We start from the raw sequence: 15,312 nt of genomic DNA, 5'->3' as shown, positions 1-15,312 counted from the left end.
TTGCAATGGCTCTTGGATCGCCACAGAGAGCAGTGCATTGTGGGTCGCTATCCCACTGTGCAACTGGCCGCAGGGTGCTTTGGGAAGGGTTTGCAATGGCTCTTGGATGGCTACAGAGAGCAGTGCATTGTGGGTCGCTATCCCACTGTGCAATGGGCCGCAGGGTGCTTTGGGAAGGGTTTGCAATGGCTCTTGGATGGCCACAGAGAGCAGTGCATTGTGGGTCGCTATCCCAGTGTGCGACTGGCCGCAGGGCGCTTTGGGAAGGGCTTGCAATGGCTCTTGGATGGCCACAGAGAGCAGTGCATTGTGGGGTCGCTAGCCCACTGTGCGACTGGCCGCAGGGTGCTTTGGGAAGGGTTTGCAATGGCTCTTGGATGGCCACAGAGAGCAGTGCATTGTGGGTCGCTATCCCCCTGTGCAACGGGCCGCAGGGTGCTTTGGGAAGGGCTTGCAATGGCTCTTGGATGGCCACAGAGAGCAGTGCATTGTGGGTCGCTATCCCCCTGTGCAACGGGCCGCAGGGTGCTTTGGGAAGGGTTTGCAATGGCTCATGGGCAGCCACACGAGGCAGGTTTCTCTATCCCGTTGTTCCGTGGGCATCCTCCGAGATTGCCAGCTGCTTTTCAGCTGCCGGGTGTGTGTTGGGGGAGTGTGTGTTTTGGGGAAGAGTGAGTGTGTCAGCACGTTGTCTCTAAGTTCAGACAGGCACCCGAAACAACCAGTCTTGAGGCAGGGGGAGGGCGACCCCGACTCTGCACAGCGCAGCAGTCTCTCTCTCTATACACACACACACACACACACCCCTGCATGCCTAGCTCTGGGTCAGGGGCGCCAGAACGTGGGGGCAAGGGGCCTTGGCCCCACCATGCTTTACTGGCCAGAAGGATGGACAATGGAGAGGGGAACAGGGTGGAGTATTGGGGGGGGAAGGTGTTCTGTGGGTGTGGCCCTGTGGAAGGGGCGGGGCCTCAAGGAGAAGGGGCGGTATGGGGGCGGGGCCTCGGGGAGAACGGGCGTCATGAGGGGGTGGGGCCACAGTTCAGACGCCGGGGGCTGCTTACCTGGTGGCAGGGCAGTGGAGTTGACACTGCTGACCAGAGTGGTCAGGATGGGACTTGTGGGACACTCTCTGGAGGCCAATTACAGTGAAAAAATCAAGTGAGGTGTCTACACTTGCCTTTGGAAACAAACATTTGGCACAAAAAGCCTTACGATTCTCATCAACGCGGTTTTACTAGGTCACTGAAACTGAGTCGTTCCACTGTCGGAAGTGTCTTTGCAGTGCGAACACCTCCACGGTTTCATCGCCCAAAGCTGCCTTTTGGTGAAAAAACTGGCAGTGTGGACAAGGCCTTAGGCTATGTCTACACTTAAAACACTGGAAACATTCTTCTGATAACCTAATAATGTCTACTCTAGGGCTCAGGTCAATTTAACTACAATATGGCTTTTTGAATGGAAAGGCAATGGACTTCAGCCTTTTACTTGACATTTATGGTTGACGATTCCAGTTTACCTGCTTGATGGTGCCTCCCCGGAGGCAAATCCGGCGTGAAGTATGCCTTGGATACAGATAACGTGTCCCAATCAAGTTAGAATTTGGGTTAATGTCAGTTTTACCCCAGCAGTTGTCTTAAAATATCAGTCACTGCAAACCACATTCAGGGCGCATGTGTGAACCCCAAAATATCAAATAAAAAAGAAAAACAAAGCCAATTTTCAGGAGGTTTTTATAGCCTGGCCTGAGGGTTAAATGGCCATGCTCCACCAGCTCGCATCCTCAAAAGGAAAAGAGGTGTCAGCCCCCATAAAAATAACTGGTAGCAAAAATATGTAACAGAAAACCTGCATGATGCACCCATCAAGATGCTTAAAAATAAATGCAGACATCCCATGACAAACATCATTTCTTTCATTTGCATTTTGTTAGGACTGAAAAAAGGTGCCCACCTTGAAAAAAGGGAAGAAGAAGAATCTGGGGAACGACAGACCGGTCAGCCTCACCTCAGTCCCTGAAAAATCATGGAGCAGGTCCTCAAGAAATCCATTTTGAAGCAGCTTGGAGGACAGGAAGGTGATCAGGAACACCAAGAGGTGTCTAGTCCAGTCCCCTGCACTCAAGGCAGGGCTAAGTATTATCTAGACCATCCCTGAGAGGTGTTTGTCCAACCTGCTCTTAAAAATCCCCAACGATGGAGATTCCACAACCTCTCCGGGCAGTCAACATGGACGTTTCCCACAGTGCACGTAAAGGGCATGACTTGCCCTTGGTGAATCCATGTTGGACCGGGCAATTTATTCCAGTGCCCAACCACCCTGACAGTGAGGAAGTTTTTCCCTATGTCCAACCTAAACCACCCTTGCTGCAATTTAAACCCATTGCTTCTTGTCCTATCCTCAGAAGTTAAGAAGAACAATTCTTCTCCCTCCTCCTTGTAACAACCTTTTATGTACTTGAAAACTGTTACCCTGGCCCCTCTCCGTCTTCTCTTCTCCAGACTAAACAAACCCAATTCTTCCAATCTTCCCTCATGGGTCATGGTTTCTAGACCTTTAATCATTTTTGTTGCTCTTCTCTGGACTTTCTCCAATTTCTCCACATCTTACTGAAACGTGGCACCCAGAACTGGACACAATACTCCAGTTGCGGCCTAATCAGCACGGAGCAGAGCAGAGAATTACTGCTTGTGTTTTGTTTACAACACTCCTGCTAATACATCCCAGAATGAAGTTCGCTTCTTTTGCAACAGCGTTACACTGTTGACTCAGATTTAGCTTGTGATCCGCTATGACCCCCAGATCCCTTTCCGCAGTACTCCTTCCTAGGCTGTCATTTCCCATTTTGTAGGTGTGCGACTGATTGTTCCTTCCTAAGTGGAGTACTTTGCATTTGTCCCTATTGAATTTCATCCTATTTACTTCAGACCATTTCTCCAGTTTGTCCAGATCATTTTGAATTTTAAACCTATCCTCCAAAGCACTGGCAACCCCTCCCAGCTTGGTATCGTCCGCAAACTTTGTAAGTGTACTCTCTATGCCATTATCTAAATCATCGATGAAGCTATTAAACAGAACCGGACCCAGAACTGATCCCCGCAGGACCTCACTCATTATGCCCTCCCAGGATGACTGTGAACCACTGATAACTACTCTCTGGGAACAGTTTTCCAACCAGTTTTGCACCCGCCTTATCGTAGCTCCATCAAGGTTACCGTCATTTCAACACCATGAACGTTCTTGTTGCCCAATCAGGCTGGCAAAGCCTGAAGCCATCAACTATTTCTCATTTTGCCTCGTGGAACTTTGGATCCAAATAGTGAAGGACCTTCCACTCGAGCCAGGGCCTCCTTTGGGACTGTAATCAGAGACCCCGAGCTAGGGAGCGGTGTTAAAAAAAACAAACAGTTTTACCCGGACCGTGGTTCACCACAGCTTCCTTCTCTGGGGCAAAAAATCAACTACTGGGTGCCTTCTATATCGAACTGAGTTCTCGCCAAATCCTTGGCCTTGGTCACTTCTCTGGTGTAGAATCCTTTACCAAACAACCCAAAATCTGAGCAGTGTTAGTGAGGAATGGCTTCCCCAAACACGCCCTACCTGTTTCTTTAATCTGGTGGCACAGGTCTAAATTAGGGACGAGAAACACTCCTGCATCAGAATCCCGGTAAGACACCAAAGGAGGGGAACGTATTAAAACCAGATATTCTGCAGCTATATCACATTCAACCCTGAGTTCATTTTAATGCACATTTGCAGCATCTACCAGGGAAAAGTTCAGCAAAAGAGCCACTTTTATTTTCTCCACATCAACACAGACAGGGACAGCATTTCCCACATCCTGGGCCACATGCACCCAGCTACTTCAGTTAGTTGCACAATTTAAGGCGTGCTGTTCTTCACCATTTCAGAGCGGAGACCTAAACCCACTACTGTTTCCTTGGTGGCACCCCCGATGGCTCGGAGCATCCTCTCCTCGTGAGTGAACTGCACTTGAGCTTCTTCCATGTCATCATGCAGCGGTGGAGGAAAGTGAAAAATAAGATAATAAAGGACTCTTTTAGCAAACAGGCATTTCTCCCAACATCCCCGATAAATCTGAGCTACATGCTGGAGAATATTCAATGACGTGTCCAAATGGCGTTCAGGAGAGAGAGGAAAAACCCGCAACACAGAGTGGTAGAAGTCACTTTCTCTTTCATACAAAATGAAATTCCAGAGCAGGTTACATCTGATGACTCACAAATGAGGAGAGCAGATTCTCCCGTCGCTTTTTCCTCTGATCCATTCAAACCCGCTTCACTCAACAGCACTTCATTACTATGGAGCCATGTTATTCACAAAAACAGAAATGAGCATTATCGTAACAGGGAAAAACTGCCGACCTTCTCACCTGCAAACAGTCCCAGCACAGCAGGAACAAGCCCAGAAGTGGATTTGTCAATGGGCAGAAACTGGGATTTAAACTCGGAATGATCGCACTTGTGTTTGGGATCCATTGGCATTCCCAGTCCAGGTCTGGGACACTTTCACCTCCAGCCCTCAGGAGTCGGATTTAGGGAAGTGGAGGGACAGAATAGGGGGATAAACTTCCATCGTGGCTCAGCCGGACGCCAATGCTGCTGGAGTGAGCGGGCCTACTGATGGTGATGGAGAAGGAGGGAATCCCTCCAACTCACCCCATCTCCTTCTGATGTTGCCGCAAATATGCGTTTGTCCCATTCCTCCTCTTCCTCTATTTTATATTGAAATATATTTTAAATACGAAAAATGGGGAATAAACCAAACAACTTGCTGTCCAGCACAGCCTGGACCAGCAGGAGAAAGCCTGGGAATGAGATAATCTGTCGCCAAAGGGGGAACTTGGCGACTGACAATCGCTCTGCTAGTGCGGTGACAGGATAAATGTGATGCTCAGGGCTTGTCTAGACTATGAAAATTGGTGTCAATTAGGAGAGGTCAAAGGGGAACGTGCTGGCTAACCCCAACCACTGAGCCTGGGGTATGTCAGCACTGCACAGATAGCGATGTGTTTACATTAGGATCGCTACCTCCAGCAGGCCAACTCCATGGAAAATCCTAGAGGAGACAAAACCCAGGTCAACCTTCGCTCAGTGTAGCTACTTGAGGTCATCCCGATTTCCCGTATCTGGGGCTGATGGACACTCCTGGCAGGAGGGAGACACACTCCCATGATTCACAGGAGAAAGGAGTTGGTAGAAAGGACCACGGGATTCACCCCTGAGAAGGGAGACCTGCAAAATGAAAAGTGGGCAACTCCCCTGGGTGATGCAAATGCCACAAACAGCCCTAAAAAAAAAAAAAAGTCACTATGTGGGAATTAGCAAATGTCTTTAAAAAAAATATTTTCTCTGCCCTGCACAAACTTTTTATGGTGTTCATCTATCCTGTGAAATCACTGACGTCTATTAAGGTATGAGCGCCGGATGAAACTTTTCCCTCACTCACAGCATTCATAGGATGCTCTCCTGTGTGGATCCTCTGATGTTTAAAAAGGGCTGAGCCCTGAGGGAAGGTTTCCCGCATTCACAGCATATATAGGGTTGCTCCCTTGTGTGCATTCTCTGATGATTAAGAAGGCCTGAGCTCTGAGTGAATTTTTTCCCGCACTCACAGCATGTGTAGGGTCGCTCTCCTGTGTGCATTCTCTGATGAGTGATAAGCCCTGAGCTCTGAGTGAAGGTTTTCCCGCACTCACAGCATTCATGGGGTCGCTCTCCTGTGTGGATTCTCTGATGAATAATAAGCCCTGAGCTCCAGGTGAACTGTTTCCCACACTCACAGCATTCATAGGGGCGCTCTCCTGTATGGATCCTCTGATGTTTATGAAGGTCGTATTTGAAAGTGAAGTTTTTCCCACACTCACGGCACTCATAGGGTCTCTCTCCCGTGTGGATCTTCTGATGTCTAATAAGGGATGAGCTCTGAGTGAAACTTTTCCCGCACTCACGGCACTCATAGGGTCTCTCTCCTGTGTGGCTTGTCTGATGTTTAATAAGTTTTGATTTCTCACTGAACTGTTTCCCGCACGCAGAGCATTCATAGGGGCGCTCTCCCGTGTGGATCCTCCGATGCTTAAAAAGGGCTGAGCTCTGAGGGAACGTTTTCCCGCACTCACAGCATGTATAGGGGCGCTCTCCTGTGTGCATTCTCTGATGATTAAGAAGGCCTGAATTCTGAGTGAAGCTTTTCCCGCACTCACAGCACGTGTAGGGTCGCTCTCCTGTGTGCATTCTCTGATGACTAATAAGGCCCGAGCACTGAGTGAATTTTTTCTCGCACTCACAGCATTCATAGGGGCGCTCTCCTGTGTGCATTCGCTGATGATTAATAAGCCCTGAGCTCCAGGTGAATTGTTTCCCACACTCACAGCATTCATAGGGGCGCTCTCCCGTGTGGATCCTCTGATGTTTATGAAGGTCGTATTTGAAAGTGAAGCTTTTCCCACACTCACAGCACTCATAGGGTCTCTCTCCTGTGTGGATCCTCTGATGTCTGATAAGGGATGAGCTGTGGGTGAAGCTTTTCCCGCACTCACGGCACTGACAGGATCTCTCTCTTGTGTGGCTTGTCTGATGTTTAATAAGGCTTGATTTCTGGCTGAACTTTTTCCCGCACTCACAGCACTCATAGGGTCTTTCTCCCGTGTGGCTTGTCTGATGTTTAATAAGTGTGGACTTCTCAATGAACTGTTTCCCGCACTCACAGCATTTGTAGGGGCGCTCTCCCGTGTGGATCTTCTGATGTTTAAAGAGGATTGAGCTCTGAGGGAAGGTTTTCCCGCACTCACAGCATGTATAGGGGCGCTCTCCTGTGTGGATTCTCTGATGATTAATAAGGACTGAGCTTCGAGTGAACTTTTTCCCGCACTCACAGCATTCATAGGGTCTGTCTTCTGTGTGGCTCCTCTGATGTCTGATAAGGGTTGAGCTCCGAGTGAAGCTTTTCCCGCACTCACGGCACTCATAGGGTCTCTCTCTTGTGTGGCTTGTCTGATGTGTAATAAGGTTTGATTTCTCACTGAACTGTTTCCCGCACTCACAGCACTGGTAGGGGTGCTCTCCCGTGTGGATCCTCCGATGTTTAATAAGGGTGGAGTTCAGAGTGAAGGTTTTCCCACACTCAGTACATGTGTTTTTTCTCTCTCCTGTGAGGGTTCTCTGCTGGGCTGGGATTTCCTTGATGTCCTCGTGAATTCGCTGACAATTAATAGATTTGCCCACTTTCTCCCTGGGCTGGTTTCCCGGCTCTCTCTCTGGCCTGTCCTGACTCTCACAGGCTTTTCCCTGCACACGACGCCTGGACACATTGCCCTGGGATCCTTGCGATAATCCCCCATGTGATTCCACTTGCTCAGCATCTTCCTGCTGAGGATTCTGTTCCTCGTTCTCACTCACCATCCCGTCACCTGCTGGGACAGAGGGAGAAATCTCAGAAACAGGGGTGGAAAAGGGAAACAAACTGAAATTAGAGCTGGAGAGACAGAAAAAACCTAATAGCTGAATTCTCCAAAACCCTTCCCCATAGGGCAGAGAGGAGGGGGACAATTCTGCCTCCACATCCCATCAGGCAGGGAGCTGCTGCCAGGTGTCAGTGAGGACAGGTGGGAAGCCGTGAGCGATAGCTGCCATAGGGTACAAGGCCTCCTGGGGATACTCCTGGCACTGAGAGTTTTTGAATTGGTTTAACGATCCCTCACCTGCACAGACACTTCTCAGGATCCCTCCTTCCTCAGATCCCTGGAGATCCAGGACCCATGGCTCCTCCCTCGTTCCAGCTGGGAGATCACGTCAGGTTTGGAAATGGGAAACCCTGCTCAGGGGAAAGAAAACAAGGGAGATGAGAGGAATTCATTGGACATTCGTCACAAAGGAGATTGTATTACTTTTACCCCAGCCCGTTTTAAAGCAGTAAAATCCTGCGGGCAGCTCCCCAGGTGCTCCAAGGTGCAGGACACTCTGCGTATGAGGGATTTAGCTATCCCCATCTCTGCTGGGAACACACACAGCCCGACACTCCTCATCAAAGGGGCTCCTAAAACACATGTCCCAGAGAGTAAAGACTCCAGCCAGAGAAGAAGTCACCTTGGACCTGCTTCTTAATCACAGAGAGAAACCCAGAGACAACGGGAGAGTTGTACGAAAGCCGGGATCAGCGAGCATGGGTTGGTGGGTTCAGCGCGTAAGGAATAGGAGGAGGGACTGGGAGTGTCACTAAATGTCGTCTCTCAGGGCTTGTCTACACTTGAGACACTGTAGCTGCCCTGCTGTCGTGCTTCAGGGTAGCCACTCACTACAGCAATGCGAAGGGATCTCCTGTCGGCTCGGTGGACAGAAGCCTTATTTTCTGTTTAAACATGAACTATTCTAACAACTGTAAAAGCCACATGTTTCTTTGACTTGTCTTGAAATTTTCTGGTTTTTATGGGCATTCAGCGAAGGGCGACTGGTCCAAATCTCGGTTTATTTGATCAAGAGATTCCTGAGATACAGCCCTGCCACCAGAGACAGCTTTTTACATCAGAATGGCCAGACTGGGTCAGACCAAGGGTCCATCTAGCCCAGTGCCCTGTCTGCCGACAGTGGCCAATGCCACGTGCCCCAGAGGGAATGAACTGACAGGTCATCATCAAGTGATCCATCCCCTGTCACCCATTCCCAGCTTCTGGCAAACAGAGGCTAGGGACACCATCCCGCCCAGCCTGGCTAATAGCCACTGATGGACCTGACCTCCAGGAACTTATCTAGTTCATTTTTGAACCCTGTTATGGTTTTGGCCTTCACACATCCTCTGGCAAGGAGTTCCACAAGTTAACTGTGCGTTGTGTGAAGAAATACTTCCTTTTGTGTTTAAACCTGCTGCCTATTAATTTCATTGGGTGACCCCTTGTTCTTGTGTTATGAGAAGTAGTAAACAACACTTCGTTATCTACTTTCTCCACACTAGTCATGAATTTATAGACCTCTAGCATATCCCCCTTAGTTATCTCTTTTCCAAGATGAAAAGTCCCAGTCTTATTAATCTCTCCTCATATGGAAGCCATTCCATAACCCTAATCATTTTTGTTGCCCTTTTCGAACCTTTTGCAATTCCAATATATTTTTTGAGATGGGGCAACCACATCTGCACGCAGTATTCAAGGTGTGGGCATACCATGGATTTATATAGAGGCAATACGATATTTTCTGCCTTATTATCTATCCCTTTCTTAATTATTCCCAGCATTCTGTTGGCTTTTTTGACTGCCGCTGCACATTGAGTGGATGATTTCAGAGAACTCTCCACAATGACTCCAAAGTCCCTTTCTTGAGTGGTAACAGCTAATTTAGACCCCATCATTTTATATGTAGAGTTGGGATGATGTTTTCCAATGTGCATTACTTTGCATTTATCAACATTGAATTTCGTCTGCCATTTTGTTGCCCAGTCACCCAGTTTTGAGAGATCCTTTTGTAACTCTTCGCAGTCTGCCTGGGTCTTAACTATCTTGAGTAGTTTTGTCATCTGCAAATTTTGCCACCTCACTGTTTACCCCTTTTCCCAGATCATTTATGAATATGTTGAATAGGACTGGGCCCAGAACAGACCCGTGGGGGACACCACGATTTACCTCTCTCCATTCTGAAAACTGACCATTTATTCCTACCCTTTGTTTCCTGTCTTTTAACTAGTTTACTGATCCAGGAAAGGACCTTCCCTCTTATCCCATGACAACTTACTTTGCTTAAGAGCCTTTGGTGAGGGACCTTGTCAAAGACTTTCTGAAAATCTAAGTACACCATATCCCCCTTGTCCACATGCTTGTTGACCCCCTCAAGAATTCTAGTAGATTGGTGAGGCATGATTTCCCTTTACAAAAACCATGTTGACTCTTCCCAACAACTTATGTTCATTTATGTGTCTGACAATTTTGTTCTTTCCTATAGTTTCAACCAGTTTGCCCAGTACTGAAGTCAGGCTTTGGCCTGTAATTTCTGGGATCACCTCTGGAGCCCTTTTTAAAAACTGGTGTCACGTTAGCTATCTTCCAGTCATTTGGTCCAGAAGCTGATTTAAATGGTAGCTTACAAACCATAGTTAGTAGCTCTGCAATTTCACATTTAAGTTCCTTCACAACGCTTGGGTGAATCCCATCTGGTTCTGGTGACTTATTCCTGCTTAGTTTTTCAATTTGTTCCAAAACCTCCTCTAATGACACCTCAGTCTGGGACAGTTCCTCAGATCTGTCACCTAAACAGAATATCTCAGGTTTGGGACTCTCCCTCACATCCTCAGCCATGAAGACCGATGCAAAGAATTCATTTAGTTTCTCCACAATGGCCTGATCGTCCTTGAGGGCTCCTTTAGCACCTCCATCGTCCAGTGCTATTACTTGAGTCTTTGCAGCTGTTCTTCAAATTCTTTTTTTGGCCTTCCTAATTATACTTTTACACTTCATTGGCCAAGTTTATGCTCCTTTCTATTTTCCTCACTAGGATTTAACTTCCAGGTTTTAAAGGATGCCTTTTTGCCTCTCACGGCTTCTTTTACTTTGTTGTTTAGCCACAGTGGCTCTTTTTTGTTTCTCTTACTATGTTTTATCATTTGGGGTACACATTTAAGTTGAGCCTCTATTGTGGTGTCTTTAAAAAGTATCCATGCAGCTTGCAGGGATTTTACATTTGGCGCTGTACCTTTTAATTTCTGTTTCACTAACCTCCTCGTTTTTGTGTAGTTCCCCTTTCTGAAATTAAATGCTACAGGGTTGGGCTGCTGTGGTGTTTTCCCTGCCACAGGGATGTTAAATTTAATTATATTAGGGTCACTATTACCAGGCAGACCAGCTCTATTCACCTCTTGCACCAGATCCTGTGCTCCACTTAGGACTAAATCAAGAATTGTCTCTCCTCTTGTGGATTCCAGGACCAGCTGCTCCAAGAAGCCGTCATTTAAGGTGTCAAGAAACTTTATCTCAGCATCCCGTCCTGAGGTGACATGTACCCAGTCAATATGGGGATAGTTGAAACCCCCATTATTATGGAGTTTTTTATTTTTCTAGCCTCTCTAATCTCTCTGAACATTTCACAGTCGCTATCCCCATCCTGGTCGGGTGGTCGGTAATAGATCCCTCCTGCTACATTCTTCTTATTAGCGCATGGAATTACTACTATCCCTGGAGAGTCTATGGCACAGTTTGGTTCGTTTAATTTTTTTACTTCATCTGATTCGACGCTTTCTGTCCCATATAGTGCCCCTCCCCACCAGCACGACCTGTTCTGTCCTTCCGATATATTTTGTGCCCGGCGTTACTGTGTCCCGTTGATTATCCTCATTCCACCAGTTTCGGTGATACCTCTTATATCAATAGCCTCATTTAATACGAGGCACTGTAGTTCACCCATCTTATTACTTCGACTTCTAGCATTGGTATATAAGTGTCACGGACCGTGGGGCAGTCAGGGCCCACACCGTATTCAGAGAAAACGTTAAGAACATTCCTCCTTTGTCACAATAAGCACTTTAAAAACCTGTCACTTCTGAGCTGTCTGCCATTACATGATGGAACTGAATGGGACTTCTTTTCATTTGACTGATTCCCATCAGATCCAACCCGTACTTTAGCATCTTCCGTCCTCTTACAATATTGTCTTGTTCTTATAACATTTCCTTGCACGCAGCTGGGGCTCAAACTGGGGTTCTCCTTGTCCCGACTGATCTCAGTCCCTCAGTTCGTACACGGCACCCACGACTTCTGCGGAGAGCCAGAACCGAAAAGGTCAGCAACTCTAGAATTTGGCATTTCAGAGCCGCACAAGCCAAACTGGTGAGTCGCTGACACTGAAATGCACATATGCTGCAAGGCTAAATCCCTTGTAACTGCTCGAGGGTTTCCTGCAACCTGCTGTCACGGTAAAAAGCTGGCCCAAGGAGATGTGCTGTGGCTATTCAACCTGGACTTTACCCTTGAATGTGAGATTGAGCCCGACCTCTCAGACAATGTGTGTTGTGCATATTTCTCGCATTCTGCCAACGTGCTTCTTGGATGTCTTGCCCTCTGATATCAACATGTTTGGGTCAAGAGTCGTATTTTAAAGGGCCCTAAAATCCACCTGCAGACTCTTGCCTGGTCCGCACTTAAAAGTTTTGCCAGCATAGCTCTGCCAGGTAGGGGTGTGAAAAAACCAACACAGCTAGGCCGGCAAAAGCTCTAGGTCGGCACAGTTATTGTGGGAAAGACACAGATCAGCCCCGCGCTGGTACGGAGGGGGTTAACCCTTCCCTCCTAGCAGAGGAAGCCTCGCCCTTGCGGCTCTGCTGGGCATGTGCCGCCGGGTATAAAAGCCTAGCATGAAGCTGCGGATGGCCAAGGAGGAAGGACGCTCGGTGGGGCTCCAGCCCTGGAGCCATTACAGCCTTTACCTGCGAGAGCGGAAGAGCCCGAAACCTGGACCAGAGGAGAACCCCAGGGAGCGTCTGCTGCCGAGGTGCCTGGAGACCCCGATACCATAGGGACCACTGCGGCCGGAGAGCCGGGAGGCAGGGACCCAGGCGAGGGCAAGGGAGTGGTACCTCCCACCCTTGTGAGGGCAGCGTGTTTCGGGAGGATTCCCTGCTGACCCCAGTGGCGGACCGCTCGGGGCCTGGTGGAGTTGGGTGGGCCCGGGCCCCCCTACCGGGGGCTGCCACCCCCTTCGTGACAGGCCCCCAAGTACCAGCCACTAGGCCCCCATTTTGCCTCTAAAACTGGCTGTATTGACTCTGGCCGCTAGGCCGCGCTATCCCACTAGGGGAAGGGGAATTAGGCGGACTCCGGCCATTGGGCCGCACTGCCCTGGGGCACACTGAATGGACTCCAGACGCTAGGCCGCATTACCCCACTCAAAAAGAGGCAATAGACGGACCCTGGGCATTGGGCCACACCGGGCTGACTACCGGGAGGGGGTTAAGAAAACGCATGCAGGCGTAGAGAGGCGGGGTTACCTCCTGCCCCCCTGACTTAAGGCGTCGATGAGGTACGAAGCTCGCCACACAGCCATTTAAAAAAAAAAAATCCAGGTAATTAAATACCCACACGCGCCATTTCACGCAGAGTTCAAATTGCCAAGTGCCGACTCCGGTCCTTCCAGCGTTGGATGGTAGCTACCCTTAAGCCTCGGAGGACTACGAAACGAAGAGTTAAAGCCCACGCCACGCCCGTAACAGGAGCGTGGCTCCGCTCCTGAACTAACCCGGCAGCGGGCACTAACCACTGGGAACGGTGCCGTGAGGCCGGGGCAAAGGTTAACAAACTAGCAAGGAAAGCGGCAGATTCTCCATCTCCCGAAGTCTCATGTCAGGGCCGGACTGCCTTTTTGGGAGAGGATTTAGTCCAACACAAGGTGTTCAGCTGAAGACGGCAGTAACTGGATGAAATTCTATTGCCCGAGTTATACAAGAGACCAGACAGAGATGACCTAATCATCCCTTCTGGCCTTAAAAATCTGTGAATCTATAACAGATACGAGGAAGGACTAAGAACATGCCGTTGTTTGTGTTGTGTTCTCCAGATGGGAATCCCAGCATTATCGGCATGCCCTCCGGCTGTGTGACTGGGCCAGGTGTAGCTGTAATCGGACGGTGAAGGGAGTAGCTGGAGCAGCTTGGCAGAGCTGGGACTGTGATATGCAGAGAGGTGCACGTGACCCCTGAGGGACCGAGTCGGCCCCATTTCAGTGCTCAGGGTTGTAGGTTCTCAGTAAAGGTGCACAAGGGGGAGTTCTTGCCACGGGGATTGCCAGCACCCTGGTGGGATACATGCTAGTGATCTGCAGGGCAAGGGAAGGCAACGACTCAGAAGAAATCCTCAAGGTGGGGGTAAGGGAGTGGGATCATTTGTAAGTCGGAGCTGGTTTGCATGGAGTGAAGGCCGGGGTTGGAAGCTTCTGTTCACTATGCGGGACCCAAACCCCAGTTTCACCCTAAATCCAGAAGGTATTTGACCATGCGCTAAACTGCTGATGTGCTCTGTTCCCGCAGGGGAGGGCAGAGGGCTAGTGTGTGTGTCACTGGCATGTGGGGTGATGCTGAATCAGGGCCGTGTAATGGTTACATTATAGAGATGATGTGAACCTTAATTAGTCACTTCCCCTTCTAAGAACCGAGGGGACAGGAACCCTTACCCAGCGAGGTCACATTCTCGTAGTTCTCCTGCATGACGTCTCTGTAGAGGGCTCTCTGAGCGGGGTCCAGCAGAGCCCCCTCTTCCCTGGTGAAATACACAGCCACCTCCTCGAAGGTCACCGGCCCCTGAAAGAGCAAGAGACCCCCACTCAGGACCTGCTGCCCCACTCACAGCCCCACTATTCGTGGGGAGAGGAGCCAACCAAATGGAAGCTCTGGATGGTTTGGCATCAATAGAGTCCCACCTCCACACCACTCAGAGGATCCAGGAAACACCAGGGTGAGGGGACGAAGAGAGAGGCCGCTTGTCTCTCCCCGCAAATTCATCACACCGACTAATCACAGACTGATACAGGAGATGGAGCCCCCAGCAGGGTCCAGGGCGAGCTCCCCGGTAGGAAGCCCAACACCCTCCTCCTTGTGAGGAGCTGGATATGAGGGAGGGGAATCTCCCCTAAGTTTGACTGGTGGGTGCCCCCTTCATATCTCACAGCAGCTGCTGGTTAGCCGGGTCAGGCTCCAGCACTGGGAGTCTGGTCCGTTTTCCCAGCCCCAGCTAGGTGAGTTGTTTCCTCTTCCACAAATTAGGGCATTTCCACCTCCGAACCTCATGGGTCTGTTCCTAGAATCTAGGCCACTTATTAAATAACTTCCAGCAGGTTTGCCACCCCGTGTCCTCCTCCCTTTCTCCACCCTGTGCATTTCCTGCCTTGCTCCAACCTCCAAACCAGACTAATGAAACCCTCCCACCTCCGGTGTATTTGCTGCCCCTCTCCCTCCTGCAGGAACCCACCAGCAACCCCCCGATAATCCCTACCTGAACTGGCTCCTCTGCAGCCATTTCTCTCCCCTGTCCCATGGGAGGACGGGATCAGCTGGAGGGAAACATGGACGTCATTCCTGCAGCCTGCAGGGCTGAGAAGGGCAGTTGTGGAGGTTTAGGAACGGGCTTTAGTTCATTTCACATCACAGTTCCCCAGGCTCCTTCCCTGCAGACAGACAGCCTAGATTCTGCCATGCTGGGAAAATGCTTGTTCTCTGTATTACAGTGTAGACCTGGCCCCTCCTGCCAGGCTAAAGCTCACAGAGACATTTTAAAAGCCTCCCCAGTAACAAATATTGGGGGGTAGTCCGTGTTAGTCTGTATCCACA

At 49.5% G+C, this 15,312-nt stretch overlaps 4 protein-coding genes across 6 annotated transcripts in view; 1 reads left to right on the top strand and 3 right to left on the bottom strand.

Moving 5' to 3' along the window:
• The window catches only part of LOC102933291 (zinc finger protein OZF), a 1,218,290-nt gene that overhangs the window by 157,313 nt on the left and 1,045,665 nt on the right, over nucleotides 1-15,312 (bottom strand). The window lies entirely within an intron of this gene.
• Nucleotides 1-15,312, top strand: part of LOC102934530 (zinc finger protein OZF) — a 1,287,564-nt gene that overhangs the window by 1,119,100 nt on the left and 153,152 nt on the right.
• The window catches only part of LOC102930400 (zinc finger protein 501), a 1,110,025-nt gene that overhangs the window by 1,091,217 nt on the left and 3,496 nt on the right, over nucleotides 1-15,312 (bottom strand). For both annotated transcript variants that reach the window (XM_043537402.1, XM_043537403.1), the window contains one exon: nucleotides 14,978-15,067. In XM_043537402.1, the coding sequence (XP_043393337.1) occupies nucleotides 14,978-15,019 (42 nt within the window). In that variant the 5' untranslated portion in view covers nucleotides 15,020-15,067. The remainder of the gene's footprint in view (nucleotides 1-14,977; nucleotides 15,068-15,312) is intronic.
• Nucleotides 3,777-14,219, bottom strand: LOC102942441 (zinc finger protein 883). Its single transcript, XM_037887355.1, is given in 4 exon segments — nucleotides 3,777-5,546; nucleotides 5,549-7,429; nucleotides 7,721-7,833; nucleotides 14,160-14,219. Coding segments are annotated over 2 exon segments (2,016 nt in total). The 5' UTR covers nucleotides 7,422-7,429; nucleotides 7,721-7,833; nucleotides 14,160-14,219; the 3' UTR covers nucleotides 3,777-5,403.

The sequence above is a fragment of the Chelonia mydas genome, chromosome 28, assembly GCF_015237465.2.
Source record: "Chelonia mydas isolate rCheMyd1 chromosome 28, rCheMyd1.pri.v2, whole genome shotgun sequence".
In the NCBI taxonomy this organism is placed as follows: Eukaryota; Metazoa; Chordata; order Testudines; family Cheloniidae; genus Chelonia; species Chelonia mydas.
The sequence above is the reverse complement of the archived record's forward strand: the minus strand, read 5'-3'. Positions and strand labels throughout refer to the sequence as shown.